The 18,272-nt window shown below is 42.0% G+C and overlaps 1 protein-coding gene across 2 annotated transcripts in view; it reads right to left on the bottom strand.

Annotated features, from left to right (window-relative positions):
* Positions 1-3,240: 3,240 nt before the first annotated feature.
* ZNF445 (zinc finger protein 445) overlaps positions 3,241-18,272 on the bottom strand; it is a 37,509-nt gene continuing 22,477 nt past the window's right edge. For both annotated transcript variants that reach the window (XM_082724814.1, XM_082724815.1), the window contains exons 2-7: positions 14,513-15,081; positions 11,891-12,059; positions 11,474-11,550; positions 11,066-11,192; positions 10,474-10,584; positions 3,241-9,674 (exon numbers count right to left, since the gene is read on the bottom strand). In XM_082724814.1, the coding sequence (XP_082580940.1) occupies positions 7,510-9,674; positions 10,474-10,584; positions 11,066-11,192; positions 11,474-11,550; positions 11,891-12,059; positions 14,513-14,941 (3,078 nt within the window). In that variant the 5' untranslated portion in view covers positions 14,942-15,081 and the 3' untranslated portion in view covers positions 3,241-7,509. The remainder of the gene's footprint in view (positions 9,675-10,473; positions 10,585-11,065; positions 11,193-11,473; positions 11,551-11,890; positions 12,060-14,512; positions 15,082-18,272) is intronic.

Raw genomic sequence — 18,272 nt, 5'->3', positions numbered from 1 at the left:
TTTAATTGTAAATAGACCAAAAGGATGAAAAATTTATGGATTTTCCCCAAAACTTTATATTGTTTCCATATGAATAAGATTCATGAGTATAACTAGTATGTGAAATGTTTCCATGAATCTGAAAGTACACTTCTCTTGGGTTGCTAACTTCAATATTAGTATTGGTTTAAGTACAGAAGTCTCTTTAGACTTCTTACCAAGAAAGAATCTTACCAAGGAAGAATCTTCTATGGCCGTTTTAAGTAAACCTTGATGATGTGTCTGAGGGCAGTTTTGTTTTTGTTTGTTTGCTTTAGATTTTATTTATTAGAGAGAGAGCAGCAGGCACAGGGAGAAGCAGACACCTGGATGAGCAGGGAGCCCAATGCAGGACCCAGGACCCTGTGATCATGAACTGAACCAAAGGCAGACATTCAACCAACTGAGCCACCCAGATGTCCTAAGGGCAATTTGTTTTGTTCTCATTCAAACCTGAAGTCACAAAAGAAAACATATGTAGTTAAACCAATTTTCTCTACTTCTACCCAATATTATTTATTAGATTCTTAGATCCTCACCAGTTATAACTATCTGTTGAAACTTTACCATCCTATGAAACGATTTTAATCAGCAGATGCACACATTCTTGCCTCACCTAGCTTAGATAGATTTCATAGTTAAGAGGCTTGAACTAATGTGCCCACAGATCAAATGGGCAACAAAGACAAATGGCCCAACTATGGGATGTAAATGGAGGCAACCTTTCCTTTTTCATTAAAAAGGATTGATTCATTTAGAATTCAGGGCTATAGGAGTCTACTACCTGCTCTTGCCTATGCTCTGTTGGGGTTTTATCACCTAAATCCCTGCTCCATTGGAGGCAAATCAGATGTCTGTGCTGTTTTGTTAAAATCATAACTTTATTTTGTCAAACTTATTAAATGTACTTATTAAATAATGTATTTATTCTTGTTGTAAAATAAATGTTCTTAAGCAGAAATACCTTTAAACACATTCTTGGGGCTTTTAGGTTTCAATTCAATATAATAAGATGAGTAAGGTCAAACATCTAATTATTACGAGGTCCATAGGTAAAATCAACTGCTTATGACATAATTTATATTTTTTAGTGTGCAGCTGTCCTAATGTACCATACATATTTTTTAAAGTTTTATTAATTTAAGTAATCTCTATAGCCAATGTAGAGCTTGGACTTGACCTTGAGATCAACTGTAACATGCTCTTCCAACTGAGCCAGCCAGGCACTCCTGCACATAATTTCTTCGACAGATATTCTTGGTCTCAAAGTTTTAAGTCAAGCGTCCTAGGAATTTTTAAGATAACTTAGGAAAGCTGTGCCAGTTACTATTGTCTCTGCTTCAAACTCACTCTTCTATAGATGCTTTGAGATGATGGGGTTGGAACTCTTGTGATTCACATTTCTATTTTGCCAGCTATTTCCCTATTAGGTTCTGGCATCAAGAAATGTTAAGAGGGAAGCTGCAGTGTTGAAGAATTGTAATTACTGTGTCAGTTTGGCTGAGTGACAGGGTGCCCAGATATTTGGTCAAATGAGTGTTTCTGTGAGGGTGTTTTTGGATAAGATTAACATTTAAGTTAATGGGTTTTGAGTAAAGAAAATACTCTCCACTATGTGGGTGGGCCTCATTAAATCAGTTGAAGGCCTACATATAACAAAAAGACTGGCCTCCCCCTGGTGAGAAAGAATTCTTCAGTGGCCTTTAGACTTCATCTGCGATACTGACTCTTCCTGGTTCTACAACAGCCAGCCTTCAACCCGGGACAGGAATATTAGCTCTCCTGGGTCTCCAGTTTGTGGTCCATCCTGCAGATTTTTTTGACTTGCCAGCCTCTGGAATCACACAAGACAATTCCATATATCTCTTTCTGGATGCATACACACATTCAATTTATTCTGTTCCTCTGGAGAACCCTAATACAAGGAGGAAGAGAGTGCCCAGATACAGAGAATGTATGTATGTGGGCACTGGTTCCTGTTTCCAAAGCTGCTTCACTCCAGCAGTAGTGGCAATTCCCTTTGGTAGCAGCAACTGGGTCCAGCTTGCAGTTCTGTCACCACAGGGCCTTCCTTCCAATTCAGACCAACTCCAGGCCAGCAGTGCTCTCCTCCTTTTAGGTCTGAGTTCAGCTCTACAGGTGCTCTCTTCTAACATTCTACCTTTTAACAATTCTTCTGTTCCTACTTTGTAGCTTTTCTGTGGAGGTGGGATCAATACTGTACCATCACCCCAAACTGATTCAAATGTCAAGACAGATGACAACACACACATCAAGGGGTCATGAAAAGTCTATTATTCACATAATGTGGCTCTCTGTAAAGAGCAAGACAGGCACCCAAGCCAGTCAGTTTGCACTGATTACAAGGTGGGGCCAATGGCTCTGATTTTTATCGTGCTAAGAGGTGTGGGTTTCCAGGATAATGGAAAAAGCCAGGGTTTACATAAATCTCACCTCAAGTGCTGAGTGGGTACCTGGGCTTTCTTATCAGCTTGCCCAGGGTGAGGGTTTGAAAGCTGTTAGTGGTCAAACATAAAAAATGGGGTCAGACTCCATTAAGGTTCTCCCAGTCTTGGGACGGCACCAAGTCTCAAGTCACTGCCTCTGTGATAAACTAGAACTTCCTTTTTGCCTTTTTAGTTACTTAAATATACCTATTAAACAATTCTGAGTTCTTTTTCTTAAAGTAACTGGTATGTTTTCTGGCTCCTGACTATAACCTGGGTGATACAAGTCCTCTTTGCTATTCTACAGGGTTAGCATTAGATTACTAGATGTGCCAGTTGAGCATATAAACATTTATTCATCTTCCTCCAGTTACCTAATAAAATGGAATGACTAAACTTCTCCATCCACAGGATCCTATTTCTTAAACTTCCTCCACCCCCCATTTCTTAAACTTTTGAGTCTAGAGCTTCTGGCTTCACTTGCTATTTTAGGCAAAAATGTTAAAATAGAGCTCATAATTTCCTATAAAATCTGTCTTGGACATCATGTGTCAATACACAGAGAATATCCTCAATCTTTCAAAAAGGATGCATGATATTCCATCAAAGATGCACCAGAACTGTTCAACCATTCCTTTACTAATAGCCATTTTGTGTTGCTACTCATTTTTGTAGGTGAGAAAACTAAAGCCTTAAGAGATTAAAAGACTTACTCTATGTAACATTATATAAATGGCAGAACTAGGATATCTATAAAAATCATAAGATGCCACAGTCCATGCTTAAAAACACTTTATTTTTAACTATTTTAAGCAGTTAAAAAAACACACATACACCACACTAACCTGTTAAGCAACATGTGACCCATCTACATCAATTTTCAAAATGAAAACACAACTGCAGCTTCCATCTCCCCTCCCTTACTCTATCAGCAGCTCCTGCCGTGAGAAGACAGAACATGACTTTCACATGACATTCCAATACATGATTTTATACTCTTCATCATATAATTTGAATCCACAGGAATATATTATTGTGCAAAAACAGTAACAACATTGTTTACTATATGACAACAATGCCTACATGCCAGCTGCTAATCAAAATACCTTATTACATGCATTAATTAATCATTCACCCACCCCCAATTATCTTGTGAGGTGGGCAACTACTATTCCATTTCATTAAAAAAGTGAAACACAAATTAAGTTTAAATAAGGTGCCCACAGATACACAGTATGTTTTACATAAATTGTATATTGTACATAACTTCTGCAACTTTCTCAGCATTTTTGATGTATCTATATTGAATGAAGTAACTTTAGCTCTTTCATAGTCACTTCCCAAAGTACCAAAAACAACCTTTTTTCTGTTGATGGACATTTAGGTTTTGCCCAATATTACTACCTAAACAATACTGCAATGAACGGTATAACAATGAACAATTTTATACAAATGTCCCTCCCTACATGAAATTCTTCTAGGGTTTATCCAAGAATAGAACTGTTGGTGGTGTGCACATCATAAGATTTTGCAGACTGCCTGGCACAGGAGCTATTACAATTTCCACTCCCACAGCAGTGAGTTCCCACTTTTCTACATACAAACCCATGCTAGGGCTCGTAAAACTTGTCATCTTGAGAAGTATGAGAAGAATTTCCTGTGCTTTCTTCTCCATACATGTCTTTGTGTGGGGTGTCTATCAGCGAGGCAAGGGTCAACCACATTGAACAACTGATTCAAAGACATTCCAATATCTACTCCTCTCTGGGAGTCCGAGCACTCTGGCTCTCCTCAGCCCCAACTTCGGTTCTTTCTAGGCAGCAAAAGAAAGCAAGGCAGGGTTCAAAAAAGCCTACATGTTTTCCAGGCCAGAATGGACAAGAACTGGTGGCTGACACTGTCAGTAATTATCACCTGGAGCCACATGGCATAGAACCACCTACCGCTGGTGCTAACCAGTGCACCTGTGGGGCCCCTTCAAAACACTCCAGATCCTGACTAAGCTGAACTAAATTCAGTTCCATATTCCTTAACAGAAGTAATTTTGTACAAAGTCTTTGTATGGCAGGCAGGTAAATAAGCACCCAACCCGGCCTCCAGAGTGCCCTGTCTGGCTGTAGTAGTAGGTCTAACTCTTGGAAACCTGGACAACATGTAGCAGAGTAAGAAACAGGCACCAAGAGAAGTGGGGCCAGGGAGAGCGCTTACATAGACAAGGGTTAGGGATAACAAAGGTTAGCCTTGATGGATGAGGACCTTGGCTAGCATGGATATGGCCTATACTCGTGGTGAAAGGAGACAGAACAAGTCAGGCCAGTCCAGGGATGTTCAGAGGTGGGCAATTAAGTTAAATCCAACACTGACTGCACCAAAATTGTTGAGTGGTTAGCTGCAAGTAGTTACTCTTCTTCTTTTAGCTAATCTGTATTTACTAATATTTCTATAATAACCATATATTACTGATATAATTAAAATTATTTAAAAATTTAGGTTATAAAACAGACTCCATCAATATAATCCCCAAATATTAAAGGCTTACCTCAGTATAGAGGGATTTGTTTTTACTTCTTTGTACACCTGAAAATTTGGTTTGAATGTTTAGAAGTGAGTATATCTCACTTTATAAAAATGGCTCTAGAACACCCCTATTGGGGCAGGAACTCTGTGAAGTGACAGTGGCACAAGGAGTTGGGGGGTGGTGAAAATATGGACAGAAAGGGGGTATCTCCTCATTTGTGCACCAGATTTGAAGCTGAAGCCGAGTTGGAGCTGCAGCTCTGTGAAGGGCTCTGATTCTAGAGATCAGCTACCTAAGCCAGAGCCTTTGCACACCAAGCCCTCTTCTACAATCCTAGGAATCAGGGAGCTTAATTACTCTAATTTTACATGCCAGAAAACAGATGCAGATGTTCAGCAACTTGTTCAAGACTATCCTGCCAAGAAAAGGCACACTGAGACTGGAACCCAGATCTTATAATTCCAAGGCCCTTCCCATGACCCTGGGCCCTCAGAACATGAGACTCTGACCCGTGTCCAGACACTTCCAGAGCCAGTTTTTGGCACTATACCAGTGATGGGACATTTGATTCCACACCATGGGCAGCTGCTGCTGTAATAAAAGGATGAAGAGCCAGGATTACCAAACCTTCCTGAGTAGAAAGCCGAATGGGGGCCAGAACACAAACATATATATCTGATCCTCCTCCCTGCTCTCTATTCCATGTGACATCACCACATGGTGTCAAAAGTCTTCATTTTCAAATGCCCACAACCGACCAGACAGGATAAGATTACTCTACTGAAAGGACATTTTCCAGGTTGGTTTCTTCTCACTACAAGAAATGGTCTGCTCTACCAGTGTGCCCTGATTCAAAGCAGTAAAATGTAGTTTGAGATGGTCCTCTACTATCAAGTGAGATATTTATTCTTATATTCATGTGAGCTCTTCAATAATCAGAAGCAATTACTACTTACACAAATTTTAGAAAAATCACTCCTTTACCTTTATGCCACTGAGCTATTTCTTTTTGTTTCAAGTCAAGTTGGCAAGTGAGATGGAGGTGCCTCCCCCACCAGGCCCCTTTTTCTCCAGAGGGCATCAGTTATGTGCACTGGTACGTTTGGGTTGAACCCAATGCCAGCACCGAATCCAATATGTGAAGAAAGCTACATAAGGTTAGAGGGTCCCAACAGTGTGCACAAGTTAGAAATGCAAGCAAGCACAATAATTAAACGTTTGTAACTGTTGAAAGCTGGAGGCCTTACAAAAATTCAGACTCTGTGAGGGGAGAGGAGAGTGTCCCTTTATTGCAAACCGAGAGCAGAGATAACTGCATAAAAATTTCTCAGCTATATAATTTCACTGAGTCCTTGGGTCTGTGGTTAACCTTATAAGTGTAATTCAGATTCAGACCCCATCACTCAACTCAAAACTGTCCAAAGGCTCCCTACCTCCCTTTGAGGAAGCTCTAGAGCTAGTGGGGACCCATGATACATGGCCTGGCCCACTACCTTGCTGGGGCTCTATCTTCTGCTGGCTCACTCCACTCCAGCCCAGGAGTGCCATCCTCCAAGGACACCAGACAAGATTCCACCTCCTGTGCCTGGATCTAGAGACCCAAAGGGTCCATGCCCTAACCTCCTTCAGGTATTTGCTCAAGTTTCGCTTTCTCAGTTGAAGTCCTCCCTAACCAGCCTACTTAAAATCGTAACCCACCTCCTAATCCGGCACTGCCTCTCACTCTTCTCTGATTAATTTTGTCTACAATATATATCACCATCTGAAGTACTATATAATTCATTTGTTTATTGTCTATAAAGATCCAAGAGGGCAGATCTTTTGTCTGTTCTGGTCACTGCTGGGTCTCTAGCACAACAGTGTCTGGCATATGGGAGGTGATCACATTTCTGTTGAACAGATGGCCCACTGTTGCCCATGCAGATTGTGGGGTGGAGACAGTAACAGGGCACTGGGAGAGCCCCATTCTCCCAGTGATTGAGTCTAACCCTGCTCTCCTCCATAAGCTGCTGAGACAACTCTATAACCGTGGCAGATATCCAAATTGAGATGAGGGACAAAGCTGAACTCTCAGGAAGCATTTGGGGGTGACCAGGAGTCCGTGGGCTGCTGCTGCTGCTACTTATAAGGTCAAACAGTAGATCTACTATTACAGGATTCAACTGGCCCCTTCCCACCAGCCACAGCCCATTACATCACAGATATTCTGTCAAACCACAAAGGGCAATGGTATCTGCTTTTAGACTTATTACCTGACTGGGGGCTCCAGGTCACTGGGCAAAGGCCACTTCTGGGGCTCGAGCCTCCAGAAGGGCTCCAAAGAACAGGTTGCTGTTCTTCCCCAGCATCACACTCCCTCGCAGGTAAGAAAGGGGATGCCCTGAGTTTCTGAATCCTCAGAATCTGCACCAGATTTGAAAATAGAAAGGGCTAGACCCTTTGTGAAGGTTTTCCCCATGCTTCCCATAATTAAGGGTTCTCCAGCAGGTGTGCTAGGAACCCATTCTCCCACTGTCAGACCCCAAGCTAATCTCTAATATGGTTTTTCATATGCCGAGCCAAATTTGAAGACCACCTGAAGGTCTTCCCACACTCTCTGCATTTGAAGGGCCTCTCTCGAGTATGAAATCTCTTGTGGCTAATGAGCTGTGAGCTTTTGTTAAAAGTTTTCCCACAGGTACTACACTTATGGCACTTTTTCCCAATGGGTATGTTCTGGAGTCCAGTGATCCTGGAGCTCTGGTCACAAGCTTCCTCAGAATCTTCAAGGGGCTTCTCCCCACTTGTTTTTAATTCCTGTAAACTCACCCCTGCATCCTGGCAGGAAGACAACCCAGCCAGGCTGCATTCAGACTGTGCCAATCTGGTGTGTTTTCTCTGATGAATGCAGAGGGTATGTCTTCCAATGAAATCCTTCCCACACCACTGACATTTAAAAGGTCTCTCTTTCGTGTGGATTCTCTGATGATTAACAAGGCGATGTTTCCTATCATAAGATTTCCCACACAGATTACATTTATAGCGCTTCTCTCCACTGTGAATCCCCTTATGATCTAAAAGACTTCTTTTACGTGTAAAAGTTTTTCCACATTCTTGGCACCAAAAAGGTTTCTCACCAGTGAGGATTTGTGGCTGCAGATTTGGCATGTTTCCACTTTCACGGTACTCATATTGTTTTTCCAAAGAGTGAATCCTTTGATGACGGGAGAGGTTAGAACTCCATCTGAAAGCTTTCCCACATTCTCTGCACTTATAAGGCTTCTCTCTGGTGTGAATTCTCTGATGGATGAGGAGGAATGAGTGATTACGGAAGGCTTTGCCACACTGGCTACATTTGTACGCTTCCTCTGTGGTATGACTGCTCTGAGGAACTTGGAGAACTCTGTCCTGACTAAACGATGGCCCATCTTCAGGTTTTCTCTGAATGGCATGCTGCTTCTTATGAGCAATAAAGGCTGACCGATGGGTAAACTCTTTTTCACATTCACTACATCTGTATGGCTTCTCGCCTGTGTGAATTCTCTGATGATCAATGAGAGATTTCTTTCGAGTAAAAGTTTTCCCACACTGCTGACAGGGAAAAGCTTTCTCTGTAGCAGGGGCATTCTGGGGCTGACTGCAACTGGAGGTCTGTCTGAAGTCTTCTCTACATATATCTTGATCACAGAACTTTTCTTCCTGGTGCATTCTCATGTGACGAGTAAAGTTTGATCTCCACCTAAAGGTTTTCCGACATTTGGTACATTTATAAGGTTTCTCCTGAGTGTGGACCCTTTGATGTTCAACAACATATGATTTACAGTGGAAGGATTTCCTACACTGGCTGCAGTCAAAGGGTTTCTCCCCTCTTTGGTCTCTCAAATGATGATCAAATCCTGAGCCATAGGTGAGAGCTTCCTCATACTGATTAGACTCAAGAAATTTCTGCTTAGTATGGGTTTCCTGGTGTAGGCGGTAGGCAGACATGCGTCGGAAAGCCTTGTCACATAAACTACATTTATAAGGTTTCACTCCAGTGTGAATCTTTTCATGTCGCACACAGTTTGAGCTCCACCTGAAGGCTTTCCCACACACCCTGCATTTAAATGGTTTCTCTTGAGTGTGAAGTCTCTGATGACATGCAAGATGAGAGCTGTGACTGAAGGTCCTCCCACAGTCACTGCACTTATACGATGTTGCCACCATATGAAGATTCTGCCCATGTTGATGATGTGAACTAAGGCTGAAATCTTTCCCACATGCATCCTTCACATTTGCTTTTAGTCCAGCATGAATTCTCTGATGTAAGCTAAATCCACCAACTATGCGCCTGAGCCCTTTCCCATATTCCTTGTAGTCATAGTGGTATGAACTCCCTCTGAAGTGTCTGCCACAGCCATGTTTAAGGGATCGCTTTCTTCTGGGAACTCTCAAACATGTGCCGTGTTTTAAATTACAACTAGTACTTCTTCCTGATTCTTCAGAGTCTTTTTCTCTCCTGTGACTGAAATTGGTCTCTTCTTTCTTAACTCTTACTTGTATGGGGTTTCCATATTGTTCCTTTAGCCTGCTCTTCAGTTCAAAAGATTCTCTGAGTCCCATTCCCTCAGGAACACTCATCACCCAAGATTCTGATGGCATAGCTAAGGTTTCTCCTTCTTCCAGAGGTTCATGTTTTAAGAACTTGCTTGTTTTAATCTGCAGCTCACCTCCTGAAACAAAATAAAACACAAGACAATGTACTCTATTCTATACTTGGAACTGCAGAAAGCACCAAAGCACAGAAAAAAAAGAAAAAGAAAAAAAAAGCCAAGTTCTTGGGTGGTGAAGCTTCTGCTTAACTGCCAATATCTTTATCAAATAGTCCAGGAAGGCAAAACATGGAAGAGTGTTCCAGATGATAGGGAAGGGAGGAGGAAAAGGAAGGTGGGCACAGTAGCTAAACATGCAGAAATCACATCCATTTGAAAAACAGCATTGATAAGTGTATGTTAAACAGTAATAAAGGGAATAGGAATAATGGTAAGAGGATAAAAAGGCTCCCAAGAACCCAGGGGAGGGGCTCCATGGAGGACTGGCTGAAGGAATTGGAAGTCAAACCTATCGCAGGGGCAATGAAGAGAAGCAGGAGTGCGATTAGGGTTCTTCAAAGAGCATGAAGGGATGAGCATGGGGTATGGGCCAAGGGCCAGAAGGAGTACAGCACAGGGTTGAGGAAGAGCATTACTGAATGGAAAGGAGTGCAACAATGAAGCCCCACGCCCTCCAGTGGGCAAGAACAGTTACTAAAATGGTTTCTGGGAAAGGGGTAGGGTCAGAAACAAACATCTAATAGGCCAGTCTGGAGAGGAGAAGCCCAGAAGCCCAGCACTCCTTAGCAACACTGTTAAGGATCTTCCTTCTAGCAAACAAAGAAGTTATGTTCCCTGTGACTTACTTGGTATAAAAGACCTTAAGAAAGAGAAGAGTAGATATGAGAGGAGTAAGATCCAGAGGTTCTCTGAAACTCACCTGCGGGGGCAACACCTGGATTCCCCTTAGGCTGAGCTCCCTGGACATTCAGACCCCATGGCTCCCTTGCCTCCAACCAGGAAATCAGAACAGGTTTGGTGAATGGTCCCACTGCAAAAAAGAAGGGGATGGGATGAGATGGAAGGGTGATAAATCATACAGAACTATTCTTCAGGACCCTCTCAGGACTGAGGTCCTGGCAAGGACAAGGGAAAGGCCAGGGAGGCTAGTGGGGGAAGCCAGACAGGAGGCCTAGATAGCCATTTCCAACAGCTCTGAGCATGACAAAACAGGCTGAAAGAAGTCACAGGGAAAAGGATCACTAGGATTCTCTGGAGGTGGGAGCCACATGACACCTCAATCAGTTAAATCAACCAATACAATTTGGATGTCTAACTAGGAACTTGACACACATGATTTTTAATCATTGTAATAATCCAGCAAACAGGCATCATTATCACCATGTTTTAAGAAAGACTAGGTGATAAAGCCAGGGTGAAAGTTCAAGTCAGGTCCCTGTCTCGACACTGTAATAAAAAGTGAGAATGTAGAAGTAAAAATGGATAGAAGCATGGGGGTATTAATGCCTTACCCAGAGAAACCACATTCCTGTAATTCTCCAGCATCACATCTCTGTACAAATTCCTCTGAGCAGGGTCCAGCCATCCCCACTCATCCTGGGAGAAGGTAACCTCCACGTCCTTAAAAGTCACAGCTTCCTGAAAAACACAGTCCTATGACTGAGAGTCAGTCTACAGATCCTGGCTTTTAGGAGAGGGCAGTGGAAGGGAGCAGGCTCTGAGTGAGCAGAGGATTGATGTGGTAAGAGTGAAAGTGAGAGCATCACCCAGCAGAAGAGCTCTGAGTTCAAGGGGATAATCTGGTCTCTAGGACCTGGTCACATCCAGAGACACAGAGATTCAAGATAGGGGGAGCCTCACTGACTCCATTAGGCAACAATGCTGGGATATCATGAAGGACCAAAGTTCTTATGACTCACCTGAGCCTGAGATGTCAATGGGTCTCCTGGGCACACCTCTCTCTGGGAAAGGGCAGGCACCTGGGGAACAGGAGGCTCTGAAGGAGAAGAAAGAACCATGAGAGAAGGTAGCCCAGTTCTTGGCACCCCACTGAGGAGGTCCATTCCTCCCCCACATAGAGGAATCCTAGGCCTAGGAGCAGGTATGGACTATTGTTAAATACCCATTTCACATTTCCCCAGAGTCCACTGAGGGTTAGGGAATGAGGAGTAGGGGGTGCAATGGGAGGAGGAGCTAGTTAGACATGGGTTACAGTAGGGTAAAAAGGACACAGAGCTAAGCACCAACTGAAAGGGATTCTCATGAGAGGACAGATGGTGAAATGACAACACTACTTTGGGATTTGTGGCATACAGCTTGAGCTTGATGGCAAGTACCGGATTGGCCAGCCAAGAAGTCACACACTCCTATTTCATAAGGAGGCTCCAGGTGGTCCCCAAGAGTAGAGCCGCTCCTGAGAGGAGAAGCAGAGGGCCATATCTGTGAGGCTCGCAGGGCTCCTGTACCCATCCAACGTACATCTGGGCTCTGGGCAAGGGCTGGATCCTGGAGGGAAGAAAATGTTGTGAGAGGATCCCCATGGGAATCATAAAGCAAACTCAGAGGAGGCCACATGGCCAATCATTAAGGGCAGGGATCCAGGAAAGGGCAAGACAGGCCCTTCATTACCTACAGCAGAGGAGAAAATCCAGGGAGGACCCCCTCACCCCTTAGTCTCCCTGGGCTCTAGTGTGGGCCATGAGGGAGACACGTGGAGCCAGATTCCAGCTACAACATAGGAAAGCACCCAGCAAGGCACTGCTGTTAGGCTTCAGGTGCTACAGTGACACATCCCCACTAGCCCCTCAGGCCCCACCCTGGTCTAGAACTTAGAAATCAGAGAGAAGAAATTTATCCCTGAGTTAAAATGATAATGGTTCCCCACAGAGATGCAGACAGATAACATCTACCAAGTATTAGGCAATGCTGTAGGCACTACTAACCAGTGACCCCCAAGAATTAGGACAGCTCCCAGCGTAAATCTGACTGAGATTAACACTGCCAGAGAGGCAATGCTACTTGTGAGAGTCAGCCATGGAATCACAGAAGAGAAAGTCTCAGGTACAAAAAATGGCAGTGACCATCCAGAGACCTAGAAAGAGGCAGTCTTTGCCCTGGGACTTCAAATGGTTCTAGTCTCTGAGGCAAGGCTATCCCTGATGTAGAAATGAGTACTGAAAGCTTACAGGGAAAGAACTTTTAAGTTTTTTCTGGTCCCGTGACTGAAACTGGTCTCTTCTTTCTTAACTTTCTTAACACTGATTTGGATGATTAGCCTGGGGCCATGAAACATGTGATACCAAGCTACAGACTAAAGATGATGAACCTGTTCCTCCCAAACCCTACCAAAAAGAGAATAAAGAAACATACAAAGATGGAAGCAGACAGAGTTTAGGAAAATTTCTCAGAACCTTGTTGCTCAATGCTGATAAACCACAGGGTGTTTATGCAATTTTATGTGCATCTTGAGCCATTCTGTTCATTTTTCAGAATTTGGGAGGTGTTCGTCCAGCCCATTTTGTTTTCTAATTTTTTTTTTTTTAGCTTTTATTTATTTATTTATTTGTCAGAGAGAGCAAGAGCACAAGCAGGGGGAATGGCAGGCAGAGGGAAAGGGGAAAAGCAGGCTCCCCATTGAGCAAGGAGCCCGATGTGGAACTCGATCCCATAGCTTTGGGATCGTGGCCTGAGCCAAAGGCAGATGCTTAACTGATGGAGCCACCTAGGTGTCCCTGTTTTCTAATTTCTAACCAGCTTTCAACCAGGTCCTGTATCCCCATCAGGTATTTTCAAACCTTACATCTAGCTCTAAATGAGTCAAATGTAATTAAGCCACAATTTTGTACCTACTATGTACCTTATTTGCTTTAATCAGTGATTTTTCAATCCTTTTGAACATTTGGTGTTTTGGTAAAAATGATAAAATGCTCTTTTAGATTTTTTAAAATAGTAACCAGTGTTAAGCAAAAAGGTTTTCTTTTTTAATAGTCATAACCTGCATTGATATATTATCATTTACTGCTGGTAGATGTTCAGTCAAATATGTTACTTAATTTGATATTATATTTGGGAGAAAAGTATGTCGAATATGTTCCACATATTTTTATTGAAAAAAATTTTAAAGAAGCCTATAAAAATGATAGACACTCTTAAGAAAAAACAAAAAACAAATCTCCAAAGCTATAAGAAGCACTGAGAAACTCACTTGTGTTGGGCAGAAGGAGCAGAGAGAGCTCACTTTAAGTGACTGGCTGCTTTACCACCAGCTCTGGGGGAGTCAGCTGTTTCCCAGTGCTAAGGGTGGGGCTGGGCACATGGTGGGAATTCAAATATACACTGAATAAATTCTCATTGTTAGATCAGTTTTGCATATACTTTTCAATAATCTGAGAATCTGGGAGAATGTGAGCAACGCTTGAACAATGAGGCTGTGAAATAAAGTCTTCCAATTTCTTGGCCCTGGGCTGTCCCTCAATACTCTTCTTACCCCTGATCCCTGCACAGAACAAATCGTCAAAAGAAATAAGGAAGATGTTGTGAGTGCACTGCATTTATAGGTCTTACCATGTACTCAGAAGCCAGGAGTCCTAACTAACAGCAAGAGAGACATTCCTCCCACTTAACAAACAGGTCAATATCAAGTCAAATTAGATTTGTGGAGATGGACTGGCATAACGTAAGTCACTGTGTCCAAAAGCTCATTACTGATATCTACAGATACTTGCTGACCCTCTTACTGGAGCCAACTGTCCTCTGGGAAGGTGGGAAGGGCTGCCAGCTCAAAGGTCCTCCGCTCAGGGTCTAGTTCTCAGCTGCTCAGGTGCTGTGGGAATGAGAAGGGATGACATTCCCTGCTTTCCTCAATGTTGAAGGTTCAGAGACCCAACCCACCCATTCTAAATGAGCTGGCTAGCTGACAGGCAGAGTTCACTGGGCACTGCACACTTGTGCACACTCACCCTCCATGGTGTCCCATTGATGTCCCTCTGCAGTTCTTCAAGCAGGGCCACAGCTTCCCCACCACTCTCAGGGTGATGGAGCTGCACCCAGGTCCGGAGCTCCCCAGGCAGGATGCTCAGGAATTGCTCCAGCACCAACAGCTCCAGGATCTGAGCCTTGGAGAGAATGTCAGGCCTCAGCCACCAGCGACAGAGCTCACGGAGCCGGCTGAAAGTCTCTAGGGGCCCAGAAGATTCATGGTAGCGAAGCTGCCTGAAGAGCTGGCGAAACAGTTCCTGGCCAGAACGGTTGAGTGTTTGTGGCCTGGCAGCCTGCACTGAAGTGTATCCCTCATCTTCTTCTTCCTTCTTTATCATCTGAAGACGCCCTCGTTCCCGTGAAGGTTGTGCCTGAGCTGGATGGACAGCATACCACCTGCCTGGGGGCATCACTCCTTCTCAGGCTCTACCCAGCAGAATGTGAACCAGGTCTATGTTAGCTGTGTCGCTGTTGGCACATCAGGAGTAGTTTTTCAGCACTGTAGTGGGCAATGCCATTTGCTGGGATATCAGATGTCACTGTCAAAAGACTAAAATAATCAACATTATTGTTCAGGAGGGATGCAAGAATGATGGTGCAGTTAGATCCTGGTAGCCAGGGCACATGAAGATTTGCACAATCATGCCTGCCAATATTAAGCAGACCAGTGCTACATTGTCACATACTGTGGTAAACTAAGAAAATAACCCAGAATGCGAGAAAACATGTGCAAGGCTTGTATGCTAACAATTGCAAATGGCTGATGAAAGAAACCAAAGGTCTAAATAAATGGACAGACCTACTGTATCATATACTGGAAGACTTGACATGTCTTCCAGTATATGATGTCAATTCTTCACCAAAAAATCTACAGGTTTGATGCTATTCCTATCAATATCTCAGGAAAGTTTTTCATATTTATAGACAAGATTATTCTAAAATTTATGTGGAAAATAAAGGAATTACAATAACTAAAACAATTTTTAAAAAATAGAGTATGAGGACATCGTCTATTTAATTTCAAGACAAATCAAGACTGTGCATCCAGCAACTGAACTACTAAATACTTACACAAAGAATACAAGAATACTAATTCAAAGAGGTGTTTTAATGTTTACAGCAGCACTGTCCACAATATCCAAATTATGGAAACAGCCTGAGTGTCCATTGACTGATGAACAGATAAAGAATATATGGAATACATATAAATCAAATACTACCCAGCCATCAAAAAGAATGAAATCTCACCATTTGCAACAATGTACATGGAGCTAGAGAATATTAATTGAAATAAGTTAGCCAGAGAAAGACAAATACCAAATGACTTCACTCACACATGAAATTTAAGACACAAAACAAATGAGCAAAAAGGGGTGAAAGGAGGAGAAAGAGAGAGAGGCAAACCAAGAAACAGACTTTTAACTATGGAGAATGAACTGATGGTTAAACCAGAGGGGAGGTGAGTGGGGGGATGGGTGAGATAGGTGATGGGGATTAAGGAGTGCATTTGTGATGAGCACAAGGTGATGGATGGAAGTGTTGAATCACTATACTGGACACCGAAACTAATATAACACTGTATGTTAACAAACTGGAATTTAACTAAAAACTTAAAAAAAAAAAAAAAAGAGAGACTGTGGTACTGGTGGAAGAAGAGACACATAAACCAGTGGAAAAGAAAAACCTGGGATAGACCAACACAAATATGCCCAACTAATTTGTAATATTAAATGTGACTTAACTAATACTGTAGTATTATATTTAAAAATATCTCAAATAAGCAATTCAAAAACAAAACAAATGCTGATTAGGAATTCCTTAAGTGATTGTGACCCCACCATGTTAAGAACTATAATCTGGACACTACTAATCCAGCTATCTACTACACTGAGTTTCCTCTGTAACTCATCATAATGGAGGCTCTCCAGAGGTTTAAGCCACTTTCAGGAGACATCAGAGTTTAGTGTACAGAGAGGAGAACAACTAAGACTGACCTGGGTTCAAATCCACCTCTCCACTTATTAACTGTACTCACTATGGAGGCATCACTTTACCTCTTAAAATCTCTGTGTCCTCATTGTATAAAATGGGGGTGGTTGTGGGGTTTAAGTAAAAAACTACCTGGGCACATCTTGGGCTCAGTGAATGTTTTTCCACATCTACAGTAAAAGTTTATGCTGTAGGCCACAACATTCTACCCTGCAGATGTGCCCAACTGATTTTTCATGAAGGTGCAAAAAGCAATTCAAAGGAGGAAGGATAGTCTTCTCAACAAATACTGATGGGGGAATTGGACATTCATTGGCAAAGTAATGAAAGTCAAGTTAAACCTTACATCTTATAAAACAATCAATTCTAAATGAATCCCAGACTTAACTGTAAAACATAAAACTATACAACTTTTAGAAAAAAGCATGGGAGAAAATCTTTATGATCTAAGCCTAGGCGAAGTCATTAATCAAAAGCATGACTCATAAAAGGGAAAACTGATAAACTAGACCTCATCAAAATGTAAAACTCTGCTCTAGGAAGGCCCTTGTTGAGAGCATGAGAGATAAGCTATAGACTGGAAGATAATATTTATAAGGCACATACCTGACAAAGGACTAGTATCTGACTATATAAAGAATTCTCAAAACTCAACAGTTAAAAGGACAAACAATCCCATAAGAAAATAGGCAAAAGACATGAAAATAAATACAAATAAGGACATGAAAAAATGTTTAACATAACCAGTCATCAAGAAAATTCACATCATCTTAAAACTACAGTAAAATAATCACTATGTATCTATCAGAATGGCTAAAATAAAAAACAGTGATAACACCAAATGCTGTTGAGGATACAAAGAAACCAGATCACTCATTCATTAATAGTAGGAATGTAAATTGTATAGCGACAGTCTGGGAAACAGTCTGGAAGTTTCTTAAAAACTTACCATACAACCTAGCACCTAGACATATATCCCATATGTACCTAGATATATATCCCAGAAAAATTAAAATTTGTGTCCACAGAAAAATTTGTACACTATTGTTCACTGCAGCTTATTCCCCTAAGTGGAAACCACCCAGATGTCCTTCAATGGATGAAAAAAACAAACTGAGGTACTACTATACTATGGAACACTATTTGCAATATAAAGAATGAGTATATGCAACAACTTGGATACATCTCCAGAGAACGACGATGAATGAAAAGAGCCAACCTGAAAAGGTTTCATAGCCTGTGACTCTATTTATACAACATTCTTGAAATAGCAAAAGTATAGAAATAGACAACAGATTAGTGGTTGCCAGAGTATTAAGGACTGGAGGGCAGAGCAGGAGGTATTACGGTTTTACATAATTAAAAGTAGGACTTCATTTTTGATGTTTGACTGCTGACAGTTTTCAATGTCCACCACTCGTACTTCTCCTTGCCAACATCTGGACAAAGAAATAAGAAAGTCCAAGTGTTCCCTTAGCATTGGCAGGAAGTTCAAAGTACATAAGCCCTGGCTGGGTTGTGTACAAAAATCCACACACCACCCCCCCTCTCTAACCATAATAAAAGCCAAAGCTAGTCAACTCTCCTTACTCTCTCAAGCCATTATTCTTTTTACATTTTAAATAATTATAAAGGATAGCAATTCGAATGCTTTACATTTCTACTCAAGTTCATATTGCACTAAAATTATTTTACATGGAAAAACAAGCTTTAGTATCATGACATAATGTCTTAGAAACATTCTTTGATATT

This window comes from Mustela nivalis, assembly GCF_964662115.1.
Source record: "Mustela nivalis genome assembly, chromosome: 1".
Taxonomy (NCBI): Eukaryota; Metazoa; Chordata; class Mammalia; order Carnivora; family Mustelidae; genus Mustela; species Mustela nivalis.
The sequence above is the reverse complement of the archived record's forward strand: the minus strand, read 5'-3'. Positions and strand labels throughout refer to the sequence as shown.